At 38.5% G+C, this 25,162-nt stretch overlaps 2 protein-coding genes and 1 long non-coding RNA gene across 9 annotated transcripts in view; 2 read left to right on the top strand and 1 right to left on the bottom strand.

Annotated features, from left to right (window-relative positions):
- The first annotated feature begins 87 nt into the window (after window positions 1-87).
- plekhm2 (pleckstrin homology domain containing, family M (with RUN domain) member 2) lies at window positions 88-20,060 on the top strand. 5 transcript variants are annotated; one of them, XM_081608765.1, is made up of 22 exons: window positions 88-212; window positions 580-647; window positions 2,103-2,209; window positions 3,672-3,781; window positions 3,889-3,988; window positions 4,129-4,216; window positions 4,296-4,470; window positions 5,142-5,156; window positions 5,381-5,440; window positions 9,403-9,673; window positions 9,761-10,531; window positions 10,613-10,682; window positions 11,638-11,728; window positions 11,898-11,962; window positions 12,135-12,223; window positions 12,773-12,905; window positions 13,000-13,190; window positions 14,334-14,399; window positions 14,479-14,638; window positions 15,009-15,188; window positions 16,308-16,424; window positions 17,631-20,060. In XM_081608765.1, exons 2-22 carry the CDS (start codon window positions 588-590, stop codon window positions 17,766-17,768), a joined length of 3,057 nt encoding a protein of 1,018 aa, XP_081464891.1. In that variant the 5' UTR covers window positions 88-212; window positions 580-587; the 3' UTR covers window positions 17,769-20,060. The 5 variants fall into 5 exon arrangements, with proteins under 5 accessions (XP_081464891.1, XP_081464890.1, XP_081464892.1 ...); XM_081608764.1 differs by having other exon boundaries at window positions 128-647; XM_081608766.1 differs by lacking the exon at window positions 5,142-5,156 and having other exon boundaries at window positions 128-647.
- On the bottom strand, window positions 17,628-25,044 carry LOC145552183 (uncharacterized). 2 transcript variants are annotated; one of them, XR_014088138.1, is made up of 5 exons: window positions 24,477-25,044; window positions 23,579-23,674; window positions 23,421-23,507; window positions 23,183-23,355; window positions 17,628-17,811 (listed from the first exon to the last, which is right to left on the bottom strand). It is a non-coding gene; the product is annotated as an uncharacterized LOC145552183 (long non-coding RNA). The 2 variants fall into 2 exon arrangements; XR_014088137.1 differs by lacking the exon at window positions 24,477-25,044 and having other exon boundaries at window positions 23,579-24,470.
- ano11 (anoctamin 11) overlaps window positions 25,039-25,162 on the top strand; it is a 21,763-nt gene continuing 21,639 nt past the window's right edge. For both annotated transcript variants that reach the window (XM_081608772.1, XM_081608773.1), the window contains exon 1: window positions 25,039-25,126. The gene's annotated coding sequence lies outside the window, so the exon portion shown is untranslated. The remainder of the gene's footprint in view (window positions 25,127-25,162) is intronic.

Raw genomic sequence — 25,162 nt, 5'->3', positions numbered from 1 at the left:
AAAGTTATTAGTTCTATTAATACCATTCATAATAATGGTATATATGTCACGACGGGAAATACAGGATAAGACTTCTTGCCTTTCACACAGAAGTCACGTTCAGGTGACGTAACCCTCAGCCGGTTGGATTTCCGTTCAGACCTTCAGGAGATGTAGAACCTTAGCATGCTGTACGTTTCATTCATCGACTAAATAGGCAAATGCTCCCAAAGGTAACATTTAATAATTTCCCACCTGAGTGACACCGGTTTTAGCTAGAGAATGCTCTACGTTATCTGTTCTGGGACGCCGAGAAGTTGCTTATTTGCCTCAAAGAAGAAGAAAGTGCAGGTTTAAGCTAACTCGTAAACATTACTCCGCTAACGCTAAGTTGAAGTGACGCGCAATTTGACGGGCACGAGCGTAAACATTTTAAACTAGCGGAAGAGTTTCCAGAATTGAAACCACAAGCTGTGTGTTTAGTTTAACGTAAAAATGCAACGGAGGGTTTGTTGAGCAGCTAATGTGGGCGGCGTTAGCTTTAGCAAAAAAAGAGCGTTGCTTTGGGAGAGTCAGCTGACAGCCTTCTGCTGCCAACAGCCCCGGTGATGGATCAACTCAAAGTGAAGGACCGCATATTGGAAAACATCTCGATGTCTGTCAAGAAGGTAAGCTCTAAACAGTCAAGATTTACCATTTTGGTGTACTTATAGTAGCAACATCTACTCCACATGCTGGAGTCATTGTAGCTAATATTAGGTCATCTGTTTGCGAAAGAGGGCAACTTTTAAGCTGGAAGGACACCACCAGTTCATAAGGGCCTTGCCCCTGCGGGAATAACTAATCAAAGTGTGAACTGGCTCAAACGAACCCTCGGTTTGACAGCTAAAGCTTTGATGTGAACGTTATAGTTTGTGTTTTTTGTCCACGGTCAGCAGTAGTGGCGCTAACCCTCCTTGTGCTCCCACACTGCGGCAATGAAGAGTGTAAACAAAGCTGCTGGATCCGCGACATCTGGATGAAACATTAGCTCTTTCCTCCTCCTTTCTGTTTATAAGAACATACTCCTTTATGATGACTGTAATGCTTGCAAAAATGCGCTTTTCATCTTCTTTCTGCTGATTTCTTTAAGTGAATGCTCAAAACTGTACACGTTATTTTTTCTGATAGTTAATATTTTTGAAGCGTTGTCTCATTGCAGTGGGATTGGATTAGAAAGCTTCTTGTTTGGTAATTCACCTAGATAAGCTTTGACTAACGAGCATCTTAACCTACAAAAAAATAGTCAAATTTAAGTGTACTTGCTGCTTAATTGCCTTCATTGACCTTTATATTAATTTGGTGTTTACAAACTGTGCCTCTAGCTTTACATGTTTACCTTGCGCCTTTACTGTCACATGTGAATGTAAATATAACTAATATCTGCATTTGTTGTATATCTATTTTTTTAAAACTTACACCGTTTCTTCATCATATGTTGATTCTGATTGTTTGTTTGATTGATTGATTGATTGATTGATTTGTTAAAGCAATAAAAAGAGTAAAACATACAAAGGATATTTTTTTATATGCACTTTATCTTTCCCTTAACATTCCAACACTCAACTCTGTTTGTATCTAACAATGGGAGTGTGATTTATCTATGTTTCCAGGGTCATAGGGCAACTAAACTGAACAGCAACTTGCTTAAATCTACAATCCACAGACAATAGTTGGCATTTTGCCTGTTTTCTGGTGATGCAGTTTCAGGTTTGTGTTGCAGGCTGCTTCGTTTACTGCTTGTATGAGCGCTTTCAAATACCTTCCTGGATTATGTGCAAGTCAAAGTGATTCCACTGTTTAGGCCTGCATTTCTTGTTTTAGTTGTTGTCTGGCTGCACAATTGAAATACGCAGTAAGCATCTTTAAAACATCTAATTCATAAAGTTATCATTTTAACCTTGTGCTGCAGGGTTAAAAGGGCACCCACAAAATCAGTCTTCTGCAGATGACCTATTGTGTAAATTCACCAACTTTTTAAACCCACCGTATTGGGAAATGCTTGGAATTCCTACTCTGAATGCCTGAAAGACTTACACCTTCTCTCTCTGTAAGAGCAATCTGACCTGCATGTGTCTCTACAGTTACAGAGTTACTTTGCAGCCTGTGAGGATGAAACTCCGGCTATCCGCAATCACGACCGGGTCCTCCAGCGTCTTTGTGAACACCTTGACCATGCTCTGCTGTATGGGTAAGATATTTATTGCACGATAGCTGCAGAATGTTGGAAATGAAAGAAACATTACTTCAAATTCTTTATGCTTTTTTGCGTGGATCAGATTGCCCTGATCCACTACATATGTAGTGTCATTCGGTAAATGAGACTTTTAATGCAAAATTGACATTTATAATGAGCTTTTAATGCAACTTTTATGGCAGCTTTCTATTAAAAGTGTCATTATTTACCGAATGACACTTTATGACAATTCATAAACATTTATGAAGACTCCTTCGTGTTCACAAGGGGTGTTATAACATGTTTATGACAGTGTCATGTCAGTCTTATTGCACACCCCTTCAAATAGTATTACCTGTACTGCTTTGCATCTAAGGTATTTTAATATTACTAAATACCATGTTTCCAGATTTAAAGGCTAATCTTGATTTCTAAATTTACTGAAATAACAGTTTTTACAATTGTTTCCCCATTTTTAAGTAGCAACGCTTTTAAAATTGTATTTAAGCTAGATTCCAAAACATCAAAGCAATGTGTGTGGAATATTATCAGAGGTTTTCAACTGTTTTGAAAAGTGGAAGGGTGGGTATTTAAAAAAAAAACAAAAAAAAAACATTAATACAATTCCAACATTATGTTTTTTTTTTTTTTTTTGCTTTGAAAGCCTTTCCTGTGCTTGCAGTACCATGTAGATTTTAGGGACACAGATGTAGATCTCTGGCACACAGAGAATGACTGCACTACATGTGTATAATAACTTGTATTTATTTATTTCCCACAGTTCTTTGCACACACCGAAAGTTAATGTGCATCCATTTGTGTCATGTTTCATCTAATATAGTTTTTTGGTTTTCTGTATGAATGCATAGCTTCCTTCCTGTTTCACCACTTCTCTATTAGTGAAAAGAGTTGAGCCATGTCTTGCTTCTTCAGATTTTGCTTTAAATTACCAGACTTTTGTAATCTTTTACAATGACCTCAAGTGACACATTTCTAGATTTTTTTTTATTTTTTATGTTGTCCTTATTTCTTCTATCACCATCTTGGTTGAATATAGTCACCTAAAGGGTTAGTTTGTATATTTTAAAGTGAGGTTATTTGTAATAGTTCTCTTACCTTTAGCAGAAGGACATCATATTACCAGGACCTTATTGGAAAAGTAAACACATCAACTGAAAGCTAACACGCACTGTATCAATCCACATTTTCATCTGATTTAGCAGAGACGCTTATTGAGAGTCTTCTGGGACATTTTTTAAAGCATCTTTAAGTACCTTAAAACTGATTAGGTTTATTTACTTAATACTTTAAGGTCTTAAGTCTAAAATTTAAATCTACAGGAACCCCAATTGGTGCTCTGATCTTCTCAGGTCAATCTGCCTGAGGATGGATGTTATTTACATAATATTTTAAACATGCTGTCATATGGGAATTATTTGTGTTAGGCTTTTCCCTTATGAATGTGGTGTTGTTTCAGGCTGCAGGACATATCGTCAGGCTACTGGGTGCTGGTGGTTCACTTCACCAGGAGGGAGGCTGTTCGACAGATAGACGAGCTGCAGCACATAGCCACCAACCTCGGTCGAAGTATGACATATTTACTGCATTGGGAATTGCATTTGAAATGAAAGGAAACATTGTTTATTAGACTGTGAGATTCATTCATTAAAGGAGGCTTCAACTGTTCTGTGCAGGTCGAGCATGGCTGTACCTGGCGTTGAGTGAGAGCTCTTTAGAAAGCTATCTACGCCTCTTCCAAGAGAATCAAGGATTGTTACAGAAGTATTACTTCAAGTATGTTAAGATGTTTTTCTTAATTACCTTTTTTTTTTTTTTTAAATGCATGTGACTGCTGTTGAAGCTTTCTGCTTGGACTTTTACTGTTAACTTCATATGTATTAAATGCCTTAAATCATAATATCTTTAACTTGTAGAAATGCGTTGGTCTGCAGTCACGACCACCTCACGCTGTTCCTTACACTGGTGTCCGGCCTGGAGTTCATTCGTTTTGATCTGGAGCTGGTCAGCATAAGCTTAATCACAACATTATCATACACTGCAGTCAGCGGTGTGTCCCTAACATGTCATGTTCCTGGTTTAGGATGTGCCCTACCTGGATGTAGCTCCGTACATGCCAGAGTACTACAAACCGCACAACCTGCTGGACTTTGAGGAAAGGCTCCCCAGCTCGGACAGCTTGTCTCTGCACTCATTCACCTCCCTGACCTCCACCAACCTGGAGTGGGACGACAGCGCCATAGCTCCCTCCAGTGAAGGTAGAGCATGCTGTATTTTCTCTACCCACCCTGTTTCTTACTATACGTCTTTACCTAAATTAGTATAGTAAAACCTGGTAATGAGATGCACACTGGTTTTCAATTTCGTTCTTTGTTTTCTATGCTTAAAATAGGACTGGGCAATATTTAATTCTGCCTTTGGTTCATCTGTCTAAAGAACATTGTTCCAGAAGTCGAAGTCGTCCTCTTTGTCTACGTTCTTTCTGACAAACTGCAGTCTGGCCTTCATGTTTTTCTTGGAGAACAAAGTTTTCTTTCTCATTGTATAGATATTCACTTCTACATCCATTGATGGCATTTTAGGGTTTTTCTCTATATACTTGATCATTTTACAGAGTGAATATATGAAGTCAATCATGTGCTCCAAATGTAAAAACTAGGAGTGTTTAAGTCATTTGAAGTTGGAATTAATGTGAGGTTGCTTTAATTTTATTCATCACCAGAAATTGTTTTTTAAATAGATTTGGCAGAAATTTTAAACTATTCCTTTGTTTTACTTTTTTAATTAGTAGATTTTTTTTTCTGTATTTTTAAAATTGGTGATAAATATATGTCAAAAGATGTTAGCTGAACATACAGGATGTTATGGGTTGTGCTACGATTTCTTCACATGACTGTATTTCATTTCATTTGCACACCGATGGTGGCAGAATACCTTCACTGGGGTAATTGCAGCGCTCAGCCCCCACAAAGCACCGGGCCAGTTCCCTGTTTTAGTTCCCATTTCTCTGTTTTTTACCCTCATTGGTTTAGTTGTTTCACATTCCATGTATCATGTTATTTTACTGTTTCTCTGTCATTTATTCAGCCTCATCTGTCTTTTGTTTCTTCAGTCAGACTTTTTCTAATTTTCAATGTTATCCCTTCTTTTCTTTTGTTTTTTTTTTAGATTATGATTTTGGTGACATGTTCCCCGTGTTGCAGTCATTGCCAAGTGCAAACTGGGAAGGTGGGACAATGGTCAACCCTTACTTCCTGCTTACTCATTCCATGTTTTCTCTCCCTCCTTTATAGCATGAGTTTGAGCACAACTTGGGATTAATTGCATGCTGGGAACCTAAACTGTAAAATAGCCACTGATGCAAGATAATGTATCTGAATTTGAAAAGAAAAGAACATTAAGGTTTTTGACAGTTGGTTCTGAAAGATTTAGTTTTCTGTGATATTATAAGGCAGTATATGTAATATACTGTGTTTACATCAAAAGGAATTATGTAGTGGCCAGCATCAGATTATTATGATCTGTTTACTTTGTGGACGAATACCACAGCTTCACTAAATTTAGATAAAATGTTTCAAACAATAAAGCATGACAAGCTCTAAAAGCTTTTGTTTTAAACAGAAAGAAACACGACCTTACTGCTGCAAAAATAATGTAGTGATCATCAATTATTACTATATTCTCAGCTGCTTGTTTTTGAAGTTATTTTCAATCATTTATTTGGATAGGATATTTACCCTTGTTGTCCTTCTGCTCTTTAGAGAATAACACTGCGAGTCTACTAAGCTGATATTAGCTGTGATTTTTAGACACAGCTAAAAAATCACAGCTAAAGCCTGCAGGCTTTGCAGCTTTAAACATACCACTAGTTCTTTCCCTACAGAAGCTTTAAGCCTTACAGTGACAGGTGGACCCAAAAGTTTCCAAAATGTTGAATGCTTTAACCAGCTGAAAGGCCGAACACAGCAACTAGTGGGGGAGCAAAGAAAAATTTCATCTGTATTCAACCACTTGTTAAAAGCTTGTTATACCTTAACTCAGATTTTTTTTTAAATAATAATTTGACAGAAATATCTTTTAAGTGATGGGTCATATTTACAAAAAAAGCACATTATTTTGTGATGTTTATTGGATTAATGATGCAGTTGAAAGCATAGATTTACATAAACTTTATATGGATACAATTATTCCTTTACCTTTTGACATCAACTCACTCTTCTTAGTTTAAGTTAATTAGTATTACCTAAACTACATAAGAAGGAGATTATTATTTCTGAGAATTTTGCAGTATTTTCTTCAAATTCTGAAGTTTACATACACTGCAATTATTGTGCCTTTTAAATAACTCGGTGCAATTTGTCATGATTTTTTTTAGATAATGTGTGTTGATGCAAATCAGCTCCAGAACAAAACATGAAACCTTGTGAAGATGCATAAGCTGCTTATAGAAAGAAAGAAAACATCTGTAGCTACAAAGTCGACATAAATAGCCAGATTATAATTTTTAGAAACATTTCCCGTGGTCTGACGCAATTAAACTTTTTACAAAGATTCAAAAACCATTGTTACATTTGGGGAGATAAGTGGATGAGCTTGCAAGCATGAAAGCAACATCCCACCTGTGAAACACACTGAAACATTTCAGATAGAAAAAAATGGATATTGGAGGTCAACCAGGAAGTTGAAGCTTGGGCTCAAATAAGTCTTCCAAGTGGAAATTTATTATAAGGCGGCTGAAGGATAAAGTCAGTGTTTAGGAATGGACATCACAAAGCCCTGATCTTCGATCCCTGTGCAACTAAGGTGTCCTACAAACCTGACTGTAACGCCAAAGCCCAGTTAACTATTGTGAGAAATGTGTGGAAGGATACCCAGATTATTTGACCCAGTCTAAAGGCAACTCCATCAAATACAAAGGAAATGCAAGTAAACTTCTAAATTTGAAGAAAGTTAATAGATATTACCGAAACATCCATGGCAACACTGCAAAATATTGTTGTTGTTGTTATTATGATTACTATCATCATAAGTACATATTTTTGTATTTTATTTCCTAAAAGATACAATATTGAAAACCCTCTTTATGCTCTGCTGGCAGATTTTATACTTGTTTGACTGGGATGTTTTTTTTTTTTTTATTGCTATATGTCAAGCAGCCTAAGAGATAAATCAACTTTGCGACAGGTCGAGATAAAAAGTTGTCCCATTCAGTTAAAACAAATTTTATTAGGTGAGGAGAGAAGTTCCTTTGGGGATGCCTATGAAACCCAAGGGTAAAATAAATGGAAACACATTTATATTATTTCATACATTTGTAGTCATACTTATTCAAATGTCATAAATCAAAATAGAAAAAAGTGAAACAAACTGTGTTCATGTCAATAAAGTGGATCATTAATCTGGGAATTTGTTGCTGGGTGGGTTACCTGTCTGCCATGTTCTGCATGTGTTGCTTATTTGGGGAACTGTCTCATTCAAGCTTACTCTGCGTAACTGTTGACACGGCAGTAGGAAAGCCTGAAGCAGCTGGTACTCACCTTTTCCTTTCTAGGCTTCTGTTTTTACCGTGTATCTGTCTGTGTTGCATATTATGGTGTATCTTCTTCCTGTTGATGTGTTTCACTGGCCTAGGTTCAGCTAAGCTCTAGTGTTGGTTGAAAATCAGCAAATCAGCTTTAGTTCAGTGTTCAGTACTCTAGACTGTCTAATTTACAAGTGACTTATTTTAAATATTTAATATTTCACTTTAGGTTCTCAAATTGCTTGAGAATACGCAATTATTTGTCAGTTTCTGTCCTTGCCTTTTAGCTGTAGCTGCTGCAGTAGCACTGCTTGACCTGGGCCTGTGACTCTGCAAGAAACCCGCTGCCTGATATGTCTCAAATTGTGTGGTGCCTTTGTTTTTTTTTAACCCTTAAAAAATTCAGATTGCTTTGCGCTAACACTGGCTATTTCTATGCTAATGAGGAAATGCACAGTATTTCTGTACACTTGTTTGGTTGGTCAGTATTGCAACACTGCAAAAACGCACAAAATAAATTAAAATCACAATTCCTTGTAAATATGGTGCTGGTGAGAAGTTTATATACACCTGACTTGGAGGTAAATCTCCTGAGTTGGTAAAAGCGTTACCAACTGAATGCTTTTTTTTTTTCAGTTGGGAATTACTATTTATCAAACAAATTTCATTGACTTGGCAGTAATGAATAATTATATGCACTTATTTGAAATTATAGATTTTTCTAGTCCACATAAGCTCAAATACAAAAAGAAATGTATATATACGTCTTCCTGTGGGATGCTTTCTGTGCAACCCTGCGTAGGTTGCAGAGAAAGTACATCATTCATGAGCCATCAACAAGCTTCTGATAAAATTGTGGCTGGATATTCAACCTCCGTTATTACCAGAAATGTTACCTTTTTTAAACTGACTGGTTTACCGACAGAGACTTAGCTTTTAAATATATTAAACAAATTTGCCCTTAGACTTAATGTTGCATGGACTGGTTTTATTATTTTCAAAAACCGTTTTGAAGCCTGTTGGTATTCCTGGTTTTGTCCAAGTTCCAACATCAAGCTGTTGGTTTGTTTGTAGGGCTGTCGTGATACAGTTTATTCTTTTTCCAATACAATACCAATACGGCAGCTTTGACTATTGGCTGATACAGATATTGACTCCATACGTTATCAACACAAACCATACATACATTTATTACTTATTGTAGTGTGGGATGTTAGTAAAGGCTTGATTAAGTGATACTACTCAAACGCTTCTATCGGCGTCCTTATATCAGAGATTTTAAATTTCCAGATTATGCTTAAACGTGAGTTCTGCGCTAAACAACTCAACCAGTTAAACAAATGATCAACTCGGCCTTTGAAAATTCTGCTGGAAGCTTGTTGATGGCTACAAAAATGTGTTCTTTTGTTGCAACTTTCAACACTTAAGCATACATTTTACCATTTAAATTCATATGTGTAAAGACATCACAGCTCAAATATTCTTTTAATAAGTGTAATAAAGTTTTCATTGGCACTGTAACTTTTGTCAACAAGCCAATTGACAAAAATTCTGCTGCCACCAATGCAGAAGAGGCAGTCTGTGTATTTCCTTTACTCTTTAGATATAAACCTTGACAACAGCTGCATTTGCATTTACTCAGTTATCTTTTTGCGGCTCTTGAAAATAGAGGGTGACTTGACCGACCAGGTCAGCTGCCCACGGTCGACTGGCTCTGATCCCCAGACGGTCGTCAGTGACACAGTAGTTGTCACCAGCACAGCGGTGGGGAAAACTGCCGCTCGCCTTTCCCCAAACAGCCCCACATCTCGACACAACCCGTTCAACGAGGACTCTGACACGAACACCTCGGCAGACGTCACACCAGTTCATGCAGCCAGCCGTCGCAACACCACCGAAGATGAGACCGAGGTCAATGGCAATGAGCTTGAAGTCATCAGGTACCGAGTGTTTTAGGGTCTTCCCTTTAAGCAACATCTTCTGCTTAAGTCTGACGCCAAATTGACCATCTTCATTATCTGTCCTAGGATGGCTAAGCGAAAGAAGCCAGCCAAGAAGCGACGTGGCAGGGGATCTACGGATTCCAGCAGCAGCATCCATGCCTCGCTCTCTTCTGAACATGTGGAGATTGTGAACCACAACACGTTGCAAGAAGTTGACTCAATAAGCTCCACTGTAGCGCTACTGGACAGTGAAGGAGAGCAGAGCAGGAGCAGGATTGGGTCTGCGATTGTAGAGGAAGGGGGCGAAGAAGGGGTGGAAGGCTTGCTTCGACTCCCAGAGATGACAGACACCTCCATGGACACCGTTGGACAACCCCTCCGTGATGTCATGGAGCGGCTCAACGGGTCCTGGGCGCCCCCCGAGGAACAGGAGGACAAAAACAATCAAAGCTGTGATCAGAGCTCCCAGCCTCCGGTGCAGCAGCCCTTTCGCAACGATTCCGAAGGAAAACCTCCTGACCCAACTCCACGAGAGACGTTTGACTCCTCTCTGGCCGACAGACCAGACCGCCTGCAGACCTCTCCTGTGTCTGCGGACCTATGCTGCGTTACCACCGACAGTCCAGATTCTGCTGACACAAGTGGTGGCCACAATGACTCTACAGAGCAAAGCCAGTCACAGACTCTTTCAGGTAGCCTTGAAGATGAGGAAGAAGCAGAAGAGCCAGCAGGACGAAAGCCCCACATGAAGGAAGAGGAAGAGATGGTAGAGGGAGATTCAGCAGGCAGAACATCTGAAACGGAGCAACAGGAGAAACTCAGTCCTTCTGAGATTTCTCACCCAGCAGAGTTCAAGTAAGAAGTCAAGATATGACCAGATATTTGTTCTGGTGCTGCTTCTCATTGCAAATCTAATCCTCTTCAACCACGTTGCAGGGTGGACAACAATCACCTGCTTCTTCTCATGATCCATGTGTTCAGAGAGAACGAGGAGCAACTTTTCAGAGTGAGGATGGAAGAAGCTTTTTTTTTTTTTTCCAGACTTTTTCTAAACCTCAAAAGAGTCACATCTCCTCAGTTTATTGTTGAATAATCAGATTAACAGATTGATTTGGCATCACAAATCAAATGTGTAAAGAACAAAAATCCCACTGTGTCCCTTTGAGAAAGTTGAAACTTTTGATGTTATGTCCTCTTAGTCTATGAAACAATCTTCCTTTGGAAATGTTGCAAGGCCCAGTTAGTCGATGCCTTTTACAATACTTTCTTGTAGACTGACAAATTACAAAAGTTCACTCTTGTTCACCTATGAGGTGCCTTTAATTGGGATGCCTGCACATTCCAAAGTCTTAAATTCATTCATCTAAAAGTAAGGCTTTAAAATGTCTTAAAATGATTTAGAAAAGAAGTAAATTGGCCTTTAATGCGTTAATCATAGGTCTTAAATTTTGCTTTGACATGACTATTTCATTTCATATATTCAATGCATTTTTTTCTCTAGACTTTTCTGTTGGGCAAAATCTTCTTAGTGCTCTGTTACATGAGACAATTGAGGCTGCCAGTAATTACCTGCTAATACCCTTCCTAGCTAGCTAGCTTATATGTGTCTATCATGACTAAGTTCAAATGTATCTCCTGGATGACATTCACACTTCTTCTGTGGAGATGTAAGTCTTAAATTCCATTTAAATTGGTCTTAAAGATGTCTTAAAAAACCTGCAGGAACCCTGTTTAAACATTCTAACTTTGTCACATTTGCTTTTAAATCTTCTCAGAAAGCAGGAAGAACAATCTGCCTATGAGGACTACCTCTGTATATGAAAACTGTCTGCTTTCCTTCACATTATAAAATTGTCACAGTAAATCCTCCATGGAGATGCTCACAATAGTAAATGCTTCATTGGAGACAAATAAAATCTCTAAAGATCTGCCATCTAATCTGCCATTGTTGTGTTTTCCAGATGTTGAGAATGAGTACAGGTCACATGGAGGGGGACCTGCAGCCTCTTTATCTGCTGCTGACTGACTGTTACATCTACTTACTAAGAAAAGGTGAGTAAACAACATAATCAGCCAGCACCGCTGACTCTGGTATCCAAAACTGTCACCAGCCCTATGTCATGGGAAACCTCAGAATTTGTGTGCTGCACAGAGTTTTGTTCACGGATCATATATTCTGTGATTCATTTGGCGTACATTAATAAATGCCTATTATTTTTAGGAGCAGCTGAAAAACCCTACACAGTAGAAGATGCTGTTTCCTATAATGAGCTCGACTATCTCTCTGTAAGTCATCTGCACCTCACAAGTTTATTTCATTTTTTCTAGATGGACATCACTACATTTATATTATGTCTTTCTGCTTTTGTATTACTGCTAATACAATGATTGACAATGACAAAACAGGAGACTTACTTAATATGTTTTAAACAAGATGGATCTAATTTTTTCCCCTTAGGTGGGCCTTGACCAACAGACAATAACGCTGGTTTGCACCAACAGAAGAAGGAAGTTCCTGTTGGATACAGCTGATGGCTCGCTGACTGTGTAAATTCACTTATATTGGTTTTTATTAATATTCTTGACTTGTACGTTCTCTTTGTGTGTTCAAAGAGGTAGCAAATGCACATCTTCATCCTGTTCCTTTTTGGACAGATTTTTACACCAATGTCTCATTTGCAAGAGAGATCTGTCACAAAAAGATAAAAATAACAATACAATCTACTAAACATTTATACATTCTTTAACCAGCTTGTGTTTAAGTTTGGAATCATTTTATCTTGAACACAACCAATTGTGTCAATGTTTCAACTATCTCATCCAAACCGTAACCCTTAAATCAAAGGAGATAGAGTATAAAGCTTAGAAACGACCAAGTCACTATTTTTGAAACTGCTGGAACATCAGTGTGACCCTATAGAGAAGGTTTTGATCTGGGAGATCTCAAACATTTCTCCACTCATCTTTCCCTCTTTTCTGACTTGTCTCCTACTTCCTGCCACTGAAAAACATTCATCTTGGAAAAGTGTTGGTCTCCTTCTCACTGAGTGATTGCCTATCCACTGCCATTCAACTTCCTTTCTCCTTCATTTTTAGCTGGTTCCTGTCTGTGCTGAAGTCCGCCATGGTCCAGGGTTGTCGAGAGCCTCCATATCCAGCTGTTCTGACAGATGCCACCATGGAAAAACTGGCCTTGAATAAGTTTGTCTCTCAGGAGAGTCATTGTGAGGTAGAATATTGTTACAACTATTTTGTGCTGTAGCAGCTTTTGACAACCAAACCTTCCAAAAATCGTTATTACATTTGTTGCATATTATTCGCAGGTATCTGAAGTGTCTATCCAGCTTTATTCACTGGTTCACTGGGAGGACCCAATGGATATGAACATGTCTCCCCAAGGAGGCACACCCACCTCTGGGGTCCCTTCCAGTATCAAAGAAGGTTCTCTGCAGTACAGGTCTGGGATCACGTACCTCTGTAAAGAGATGTGGAAGAGCTGCTACGTCATCCTCAGGTACAGACCGTATTCATGCTCATATTTTCCTTTTCAAACTTGCCTGCAGTTGTTTTTAAGCTGAATAGCTGAATCTTTGTCTCCTCGGACCAAAACTGGAGATTTTTTCATCTCCTTCTTCTGGGAAGACGAGCTTAAGTTGCCACCCAGTCTTGATTTTTCTCCATTCCAGTTTGAATCTAATTCTTGCTCTGACTGTGGCTATGGGCAAGATTTCAAAACAGTAGTCGACATGTTGTTTTTTTCCAAGTTCCTTCTAAATTACAGATTGAAATTCCTACATAACCTCATCAAGTAAAGTATGATTTCAAGTGATTGGGCTATTTTTATATAATTTAATTTTGCCACCAATAACCATTTTTTTGGTTTTTGCCATTGCGGGATTTCTCTCCACTGATTAAATGTACTCAAAATAAGATTTTTTTTTTACTCATATTAAAGCTGCAGAAACGTTTATAAACAATATACCTTTTCATATTTGTTACCATGTTGTGACAGATAATATGCAAAAAAACCTAGCTCCTTCATCTCCTCTCTGTGCTAATATCACCATCTACAGAAAAGCACCGCTCTTGGTCAAAAACAACCAATCAGAGCCAGGAGGACGGCCTTTGTGCTGCCAATCAAGCTCGTAGTTTCACTGCTCAGCATGCTTATGGAGGAGAAACAGCTTACAGTTAGAGAAAAACTATTTATCCTCTGTTGTTGGTGGTTATGCTAACTAGGCTGAGCATTCATGACAGGGAACTTGCTGTAGCGTAGCAGAGAGAAATGGTGTGAACAGCATTATTGACAGCACTAAGACCCTCCTGGCTCTGATTTCTGTTTTTGACCAAGAGCAGTGAATTTCTGCAGATGTCTGAAGGACCACAGGGGGAAGCAAAGGAGCTTGATTTTTGTTTTTCCACAGATTAACAAACGTATTGCTTATTAAAGATACATACTGCACCTTTAAGGCTTTTTGCATATTAAAGAGGGGTACTAATGATAGAGTAGTGCTGGATTATTTGAACATCTTTTATTACACAATATAATTTCTTGTATAGTTTGTTTCTTTCATATTTTGCTGAAAATATCAGTTTGACGGTCTGTCCAAATGTCATCCGGTATATGAAGCTAAAAGTTTGTTCTCTCTTCGTGCAGCAAAGGGGTCCTGTACTTGTATGCAGAGAGGACAGATGTGACCCCTCTGATGTCCGTCACCATGGGGTAAGTCTCAGAAAGCTCAACTTTCAGATTGAAAGCTGAGGGCCTCTCCCTGTTTTGACTCCTCTTTGTGTGTCATCAGAGGGGAACACTGTGGAGGGTGCCGTCGCTCCAACAACACAGAGCGTCCCCACGCCTTCCAGGTCATCTTGACAGAGCGCCCCCCACTGGTACTCAGTGCCAACAATGAGCAGGACATGGCCGAATGGATGCAGCTTCTCTGTCAGTCTGTTTCCAAAGGGGTAAGTGGAGAAAGTTGGTATAATGCACTGTTGACGTTACAAATTTTGCATTATTGGTTTTAAGCTAGATATCTCTATGGATAAACTTAGGAATGGTGGAAATAACCTTATTATGGACAGGAATTATTGAATGTTTGTTCAAATTTCATCTGTATCAAACATTATAAGTTTCTGATTTTCTTCAGCTATCTTGCTAAATAGGGTATTTCTAAAATATTTGTCCCTTTTCTATATTCTTATGAAGAGCTTTTTAAACCTTGTACTCTTGTTTTCTTCCATTAAACATTTTCATTTGTTTCTGTTTTTATTTTGATACACTAGACATTATTTTGGTTGCATGATTTCCTGTTAAATATGGACCTATGTCCAGGTTATCCCTCAGGGTGTGGCCCCCACCCCGTGTATCCCATGTTGCCTGGTGGTGACGGACAAGAGGCTGCTAACTTGTCACCAGGATTGTCAGACGAGCTTTTTCCGTTCGCTGGGCAGTGTCGATATCTGTGACGTGACCACTGTGATCTTGGAGCCCGACAAGGAATACTGTGTTATAGTGAGTGATCTTCTGTTTACCTTTGTCTGCGATTGGTACGTCAGAAAATGTCAATGTGTGTTTTATTAATACTTTAGGTAACGGCTGTTTCAGCTGTCAAGTAGTTAATTTCTTTTACAGAATAAATAAGGACTGTGAATGACACTTAAACAGTTTCTATGGTAACCATATCTACTTGAGTTATCAGAAAATAGAGCAGTCAATAACCAATTCCTTTGTATTCAAATATTGGTTTAGATTTGCTAATCATACATGATGCTTATTGAGTTTACAGGGTTCTTACAAAGGTCCTGAATTGTCTGGATCTTTGACGATTTTCCAGGACTTGAAAATGAAATGGATTATGGAAAAGTGTTTTATTTTTTAAGGCAATACATTTAATAATGTTTATTATGTGCACACTATGGTTTTACATTAATTTATAACAAATTGACATTCTTCAGCTTATATTTGCCACATCAAACCTTTATTTTTGGTTTCGTAACTTTGTCACTGAATTTGCACTCAGTCATGAAGGAAAAAGGCCAATTATATTATTTTTAGGACTTCAGATAACTTCAGATTCAGGCTTAACTTGTCCTATGTTCCTTCGACTGTGGCTTTTTAAAATACCAATTAATACCAATTAACATACTAAGACTGCTACAGTAAAGATACCACGGTTCTCAAATTGTGCTTTGAATAATTTCCATCTATCATATGATATCCCAATCTATAACTGATAAATAAAAACGCTACAGATTTTGAAATAAACCTTGAACTCGATCATGCAATGGTGCTAATCAACCAAACTGGTTGAGATTAACTTGTTCTCATGGGACAGATTTAGATGAGTTTTTTAGCACTTTAGCTTTTTTTTTTAACTTGTATAGCATGTTTTCTCATCTAAGGAAAATTGGATGTCCTGTGTTTTTCCCACTGATCAAAACTACCCAAATTAAAGATCAGATGTTTTGATGTTTCAACATTTGTTTCTGGAAAATGAATTCATTTGAAAGGATCTTTACAAGCTGTGACAATAACTGTGGAATTGTTTCTTGTCTTTGTGTTGCTTTTTCCTGATGAAAATCTTCCCATTGGACTTTTTCCTGTGCTGTAACATCGGCTTGTGCTCTACAGGAGTTTGCAGCGGATCGATCTCAGTTCCTCCCACCATGGGTGTTATACTTCAGTGGTTGTGAAGAGAGGGATCGGCTTCTAGATGCATTAAACAAGACGTGGAAAGACATTTTTCAGGTCAGAATAAACTGTCAACCTTGTTCTTGACAGGATAAAATCAACATGTAGTGGTTTTACAATTTCAGCATTGGTTATTCAGAAAAAAGAGTTTAGGGCAGTGGTTCTTAACCTTTTTTGAGGTACCGAACTCACCAGTTTCATATGCGCATTCACTGAACCCTTCTGTAGTGATAAATTAAATATGATTTTTTTCCCCCCAAATTCAAGACATAAGGGTGACCCAACTAAAATCTAGTTGGGTCACCCCAAGATCATTAAGTTTTCTTAAAAGGTAGAGTTTCTGAGAACAGTGTTTTCAGCAAAGTTGAGCTGACTGTCCAGGAACGACCAAAGGTATTTAAAATTTGTCACAGTTTCAACAGGTTGGCCTTCGAGAGAAACTGGAACCACTTTAAGGTCTTGTTTAGATCATTTAATTAGCTCTACATTTTTAAGATAATGAAAAATTAATAATAAATAATCAAGATTTTGCGGTATTCTGATTTAGTAATGTAATTATATTTATTGTATTACCACCCCCACGCCACTAGAAGCAGTAGCAACCCCGAAAAGATGCGACTAAGGAGCAAAGAAGTACACCGAAAGCTACAGAATTTGGTAAAAACTGAGCTTTGCTGAAGTAATTAAAGACACAAGTTCAAATCCATGCTGAAAGTGGAGGAGCACTGATTGGCTAAGCAATGTAACGTGATCCTCTGCAGCAAGTGATGGCAAAGCGGGGCGTCATCACGACTTTACACAAGTGTGTCTTTACCTCAGCGGCAGAGGCTCCACCGAACCCCTGAGACCGACTCATCGAACCCCTGGGGTTCAATCGAACCCAGGTTAAGAACCACTGGTTTAGAAGCTAGCTTATCAGGGCTTCCTTCAGAAAACTTGCTAAGTCCATTGTTAGGGCAGCTTGGCAACTTCACCAACAGCCAAGATGACAGGAAATGTAAAAATATGACTTAACTATGTTGCTGGAAGATATTATAGATAATACTTAAAAAACAACTCTAGATTTTAAGAAAAATGCAAAAACAAATAAAATTTCTTTTTAATCATTTTTGTTTTTTTTTGTTTTTTTGCACTTCAGTTAAGCAAGTTAAGCCTAGCTGCCCGCCAGGCTTAACTTTCTATAACATTATGCAAAAAGAGCATTATATAATGTTCTCCTGCTCGGTGTAGTTAAAGCGTGTTGCCTGTTGTCGTCGTACACAGGTTGACCTCCCCCACCAAGAGCTGTTGGACCCGCTGGTGCAGAAGCGCTGCGGCGAGGCCCTGGAGCTGATGAAGAGTGCCTGGCAGAGGGCAGACAGCCTGGCTCGAGGCAGAGCCCAGCGGGAACCCTGGTGCTGACACACGCACACGCATATCCACGCAATCATCTGTGTGTGCTTCCCTGGTACGGCACAGTCCAATGGAGGGTTACGTGTCAGAATCCTCAGAAGTAACATTCTGGTCCATCAGACATGCAGAGGTCATTTTACTGAAGACAAGTTTCAGAGCTGCTTTCATTTACAACATCTAATGCTAAAGTTGTGGTGCATGTGCACACAGAGATATTGATTCGACTGAAATGGCTACATTTAGCAGAAACGGTGAAGGTTTGTTGTCGTAAACCTTCTGTAGCTAAGTCTGAAGATTTAGCTACGTCTAAAGCATGACGAAAATCAACAGCTAGGAAGTTTTATTTTATATTATATATTCTGCCAATCTGAGTGCTTCATATTACACACATCTGGATGGATTCACAATTTTATCCTGTGCACAAAAAAATGTTTAGAAAACTCACCGCTTGCATAACGCACACAACTGTGTGGATCTGAAGGTCTTTTTACACTGATGCTAATGCTAACAGTTAATCCGCGTCCTGATAAAGCTGACCTGAAGTGCAAACGTACAACACAACACGTTACGGTGTCGGTGCATGGTCGCTGACTGGTCTGATATTCAGATTAGCTGTGAGCGAGAGTACACACCTTCACAAGGAGTAATCCTCACATAAACGTTATAGAGGACCCTATGGGAATGAAGATCTTGATATTTTACGCATATCAAGCACTCTGGGAAACACACTCATGCCTGAAATTTGTTTTTCTAGAAGTCGAAATGTTTCCACCTAAATTTGCCTTTTTTCCACGGTTTGGAGACAGAAGACATCTGCACACTATTTTTGCTCTCTTTTTTTTCCTGGTACTAGGTTTATTTTTTTCTCTTTTCAGAAGTATTGGGGGAGGAGCATTCAGATGAATTATTTAAATTGCTAATTGATTAGTTGGGATTTTTCTGACGTTTGCCTCTAAGTGTTGCAGTCTGTTTGAATCATATTTCGCAGAATAATGTGTTTTATGACTAGACTTCATTTGATTTTTGTATCAAGTGTTGATAACACTGAACTTTTATTTATAAGTTTAACATTATGCTCACTGCAATGCATGGTTCCTAAGAAAATTCTCACTTTTTCTGATTACTTTTGTTTTCTGATCTTATACTAAGGTTTGGCAGAACATAAATATTGCACAGATTTGAATCTCAACACAATAAAATATTGGCTGTCATTAAAACACGAATTAAATGTTTTGCTTGTGTTGACAAGTTTGCCTTTTATGATCTGTAATGGGTGAATTGACTAACTTCAACTAAATGAATCCTTTTGACATTTTAAACAGATGCCTTATCGAGTATATTTGCATTCAGATCACTGAAATTTATTTTGTTTTCATTTTATATCGGATGTTCACTTCTTTCAATAAAATTTTACGTTAAACAGGCACTTGGATGTGAATCCTATTTACAGATGAATTTTGAAGAACTTCCAAATGTTGCATTTTAGGCTAAACAAGCTTCATCAGAAGTGCTGTTTTTATATAACTTCTCTGTGGTTAAATATGCACTGCATTAAAATGCCTCTTAGCCATATACATACATGTGTACATGTTGTACAATTTACACTGTTAGCATTAAACCTTTCCAAGTGCCACTTGGTCTTGCTTTTTTTTTTTTTGGTAACAAATCTCAGGTGAAAAAAGGTTCCAAAACCTTCAGAGTCACCTTGTGTGTTTTTGTTTTGCTCCAGCGTCTCTCGAATCTCAGTGCAGAATTTTATAAATCGCTGTTTTCTTTAAACTTTGGGACATTGCAGCACTCAGTGCAGCGTTATGAAGTTATTTTTGCACACACACGGGGAGGAACATTTGGATAAGGTTTTATGAACGGTTTTGCTCTTGGAAAGAAAAATAGAGTCCGAATTCCTAAAGGATCCACTGATTTGGGAGCGTAAAGTTGATGTTGGAGACTTGAAATGTTTCTTCTGTGCTTTGACTTGTGCCTGTGGACTGTATATGAAGAAAAAGTCAAGGAAGTGTTCTTGATCGTTTGAAATTTAGGAAATTGCTGGTCAATGATGGATAATACCTTGTAAATGATGTACTGTCAGTGTTTTTGTTTTTCCTGTTTACATGCACATTGCATGGAGTATATGTTATTCATTGGATTTATTGAAATGTAAATAAAGCCCTAATAATACTAGTCTGTTAAGTCCCACTTAAACATATGCATGTTCTGAACGTTTTATATTGTTCTGAATCACAGAGAATGTACAAACAGAGCTTTGGAAAATTCAACTAAATAAAGTGCAAAGAAAGTTGACTCCTGCGGTGACTCTTTGTGGGTTTTAAGGATTCTCACTTTTGGCTTCAACACTTGCAAATATAATCAAGGATGAAAGCTGCGGCAGTCATGTTAGAGCAGGACCAGAAACTTCACAAGTTACTGCAGCTCGGTTGAAATGTTTTTTTTTTTTTTTTTTAGTTAAATGCAACATTTTAACTTGGAATTACACTGTAGCACACAAAGCAGAAGCTCCCTATCTTTAGGGCAACAAGACTTTGAGTTTGTTCTTTTATGCCCTTAAAAAATGAACATGCACTCTATCGGTTCTGCATGTTTTGTTGAAGCATACCTTGTAATTATGTTTTCAGTTTTTACTCGGAACCTGAAACTTTGAAGTATGAAGGGAAGGCAATCAACAGAAAAGGTTAAATCCTACGCTGTCATCTTGCATGTAAAACATGGCAATAGCTGCAGTAAAAAAAAAAAAAAAAAAAAGATTTTCACTTCTGACATTCAATATCTCAGTAGATCTCTCATGCCGCTGCAGTGGATGGACAAACAATAGTCATATATATACAGGTCCTTCTCAAATAATTAGCATATTGTGATGAAGTTCATTATTTTCCATAATGTGATGATAAAAATTAAACTGTCATACATTTTAGATTCATTGCACACCAACTGTAATATTTCAGATTTTTTATTGTTTTAATACTGATGATTTTGGCATACAGCTCTTGAAAACCCAAAATTCCTGTCTCAAAAAATTAGCATATCATGAAAAGGTTCTCTGAACGAGCAGTTAACATCATCTGCATCAACAAAGTAACTCTAAACACCTGTAAAAGATTCCTGAGGCTTTTAAAAACTCCCAGCCTGGTTCATTACTCAAAACCGCAATCATGGGTCAGACTGCTGACCTGACTGCTGTCCAGAAGGCCATTATTGACGCCCTCAAGCAAGAGGGTAGGACACAGAAAGAAATTTCTAAATGAATAGGCTGCTCCCAGAGTGCTGTATCAAGGCACCTCAGTGGGAAGGAAAAAGTGTGGCAGAAAACGCTGCACAACGAGAAGAGGTGACCGGACCCTGAGGAAGATTGTGGAGAAGGGCCGATTCCAGACCTTGGGGGAAGCAGTGGACTGAGTCTGGAGTAGAAACATTCAGAGCCACTGTGCACAGGCGTGTGCATGGTGGCCTACAGGTGCCGCATTCCCCAGGTCAAGCCACTGTTGAACCAGAAACAGCGGCAGAAGTGTCTGACCTGGGCTACAGAGAAGCAGCACTGGACTGTTGCTCAGTGGTCCAAAGAACTTTTTTCAGATGAAAGCAAATTTTGCATGTCATTCGGAAATCAAGGTGCCAAAGTCTGGAGGACGACTGGGGAGAAGGAAATGCCAAAAGGCCAGAAGTCCAGTGTCAAGTACCCAGTCAGTGATGGTCTGGTGAGCCATGTCAGCTGCTGGTGTTGGTCCACTGTGTTTTATCAAGGGCAGGGTCAATGCAGCAGCTATCAGGAGGTTTTGGAGCACTTCATGCTTCCATCTGCTGAAAAGCTTTATGGAGATGAAGATTTCATTTTCAGCACGACCTGGCACCTGCTCACAGAGCCAAAACCACTGGTATTACTGACCATGGTATTACTGTGCTCAGTTGGCCTGCCAACTCTCCTGACCTGAACCCCATAGAGAATCTGTGGGATATTGTGAAGAGAAAGTTGAGAGACCAAGACCCAAAACTCTGGATGAGCTTAAGGCCATCAAAGCATCCTGGGCCTCCATTAAACCTCAGCAGTACCACAAGCTGATTCATGCCACGCCGCATTGAAGGCTGCAAAAGGATTCCTGACCAAGTATTGAGTGCATAACTGAACATAATTATTTGAAGGTTGACTTTTTTGGTATTAAAACTCATTTCTTTTATTGGTCGGATGAAATATGCAAATTTTTTGAGACGGGGATTTGGGGTTTTCATGAGCTGTACGCCAAAATCATCAGTATTAAAACAATAAAATATTTCTGTTGGTGTGCAATGAATCTAAAATATATGACAGTTTAATTTTTATGATTACATTATGGAAAATAATGAACTTTAACACAACATGCAAATTTTTTGAGAAGGACCTGTATATACACAGACACACATATATTCTGTTATCACGTTATTAGATTTCACTCAGAACAATAACACTGTGAAATTGGGTTTGATGATATTCCTAAATATAGGTTCTATAGGTGAAGGTTAATTGAAAACACCAGAACTGTCTGCTTCAACAATTTATTTATTTGGCTTCTTGTTAGCTTCTTACGTCATTTATTTTGTCTCTTAAGTGGAATCAAAATGCCTTGAGAGCATCACTACAGTGATGCAACCATGAACCACTTAGCATATTTTCTATATAACATAAGGAAAGTGATGCTTTGGAGGAATAGGAAAGATGATCTGAGGGCTCTTATGCTAAATATATATATATATATATATATATATATATATATATATATAATACTTATTAGCATTTCTACATCCCTTAGAGGGGGCTATTGCTATAGTATTTTCAGCCTTGCCATCCTCGTGGCACTGCTAATGTTTCATTTATTGCTGGAGGAACTTGGCTGATAAAATTGAGTGTTTAACTCATAAGCTTATGTGGCAATAGCGGTTTCTACCATTCAATTTGTAAATATTGCAACCAACAACACCACCTGAGATCTTGGAACCAGGACTAGTCAGCTTCTAATATCTACAAAAAGGCCACGCCAGGTCGGGACAACAAAGAGGTGGATCATAATGTTTAAAAATGAATGATTTATTTTTTCCAAAAAATTTAAATGGGCCTACAATAGAATATATACTTTAAAAGAGATAGTTTACAAACTTCACAAAATACATATTGCACATCAGCTCTTCAGCGACAAGTTGTTTTCAAACCCAATTAATAACTAAACAAAAAATTAATACAGAAAAAAAAACACTGCAACCCAAAGAAAAACATGCAAAGCAAATGAACAGCAAAAAAAAGCAAGACGAGCAAAGCAACGAACAAGTTAAATAACAAAACAAATCATGCAAGCAATTGACAAATTAAACCTACATGCAAACAAAAAAAGAAAGAATACGAATTATAAATAAACGTACTGAAAAATAATAGAGGGACTCACCATAAACGGTTGAACCCTGGCCGGAATAAAGAATAAATCATCAATTGGGTAAATGACGCCCAGTTGAAAAGACAAAGCAAAAGCACAGACAAAACAACGGCGTTGGCGTGGCTGCGGAGGGAGCGGGGAAAACCACACAACAATCCACCGCCAAGTCCCGAACACCTCAGGATCTAAAAATAAAATTGAAGGTGAACTATGGCACCGAGCCCAACAAGCTGACAATGAGCCCACCTACCTCGGTTAAGAACTCCACGCCCACGACGCGTGTCTGACCACACGCACTCCCAGAGAGCAAAACAGGACCATCAACACAACCACAATCCTGAACCCAAAGGAAGCACAGTCACCACAAACTAATCTAAAATCCAACAGAAGGAAAATCACAAAACTAACCTGGAGACCACTACTTGATGCTTGAGGTAGGACAGGAGCTCACACAACGCCATCTCCACAGCTCAAAACAATTGTATGTGAGCGCGCACCCCACACCTGGCCCAACATACCACACTTATATATTTAAGAAATATATAATAGCACCACAACACAAAGCAGGTACATTTTAAACAAGCACTTTTCTAACTTCCTGTGCTAGCTACCTCTGCCGTAGTACTAGCTTGTGCAAAAGCAGATACAAGTAAAGATTTAGTTCCTGCTTTCATCCTCTGTAATGCTGCTAAAGTGGAAAATTGTCTTTGCATCTGTCCTTGTGAAGCAAACTATTACCACAAGAGGGCGCTACATCTCATTTTACCATATTAGAAAGGCAGTGCCGTCCGATCTGTAGATCAGATCTCATTTAAGATGCGTCAGGGTTTTTTTTTTATTTAAAATTCATGAATTCATTTTTTAAGTGCTTTTCTGCATTTTCTGCATCATATATCCATATCCTGAGCCTCCCCTAAAGGCTTGTGGACAAAAGATTATTGGATGTTCTCTTAATCTAAACAGCATAACCACAGATTTATTTTCTTTATATAAATTTGTAGTTTTTCTGAGTGAAAGTTTCTTGTCTATTTATCAAACTAAAAGAATTCGAATATGTATCAGCAGCTCTTGTTTTAACGAACAAACATCATAAAGTTTAGTTTACGATGCCACAAGAAGTATTTTCCCACACTTCTGTGTTTTCTTTTTTTTTGACACATTTCACAGTTTCAGTTAATCAAAATTTAAAATTAGAGTTTTGTAGTGGCCTAGTGAAAGTCTAAACTCGGCTGCAGTGGTGCCAACTTAAGCAAACTGTTTGTCCTGGAAAACCCGTGGTTAAAAGAAAAAGAAGAAAAAGACTCACATCCCCACAGCATGCCGCCGCCACCACCGCAGGAATGATGATCCATTCATTTTATTAAAAAGTCAAAGTTTAGATTTTTGTTGAGATCTTCTATTAATTTTTTTCTCCACTAGCTTTATGGATCTCGCCAAACTGAAAAGTAAAGTCATCTGATTTCACTTTTGTTTTTTTTCTTTACTTCCCCTCTCCCCTGCGTTAAAGTTACAGCCACACAGGGCGGAGCTCTCCTGCTGATTTTCACACTTAATAAATTATGCAAATATGTGTCACGTTCAAACCTGGCTGTGAGAATGTACTAAATCTCCTCTTGTGGACACGGGAGTACACACTCAACAGATGCCTTTTATCTTCTATTACAGTCACAGAGGGCTTCTGCTCCTGACTCCACAGTCAATTATTTATGCCTCTGAAATGTGCAGGGTGGGTCTCTCATGCTGAGATGCAGCAAAGCAGAGAATGTGCAGCTGCCCCTGAGGTAGAAGCATTACGGTCCTCCATGGCTAATGCAGTGGTGCTGAAGTTGGGGGTGGTGTGAGTGTGGGAGGGGGGAAGAGAGGTTGGGGGGGACTTGATGAGATGAAGAGGAGTCAGAGCACAATGGAAGCACAGACTGTTGCAAATCCCCCAGCCTAGTTTTCACTGCAGAGAAGGTATCCATTCATTTATTTGGCTCGCTTTGTTATTTC

Source organism: Poecilia reticulata, chromosome 7 (genome assembly GCF_904066995.2).
Source record: "Poecilia reticulata chromosome 7, P_reticulata-male-v2, whole genome shotgun sequence".
Taxonomy (NCBI): Eukaryota; Metazoa; Chordata; class Actinopteri; order Cyprinodontiformes; family Poeciliidae; genus Poecilia; species Poecilia reticulata.
The sequence above is the reverse complement of the archived record's forward strand: the minus strand, read 5'-3'. Positions and strand labels throughout refer to the sequence as shown.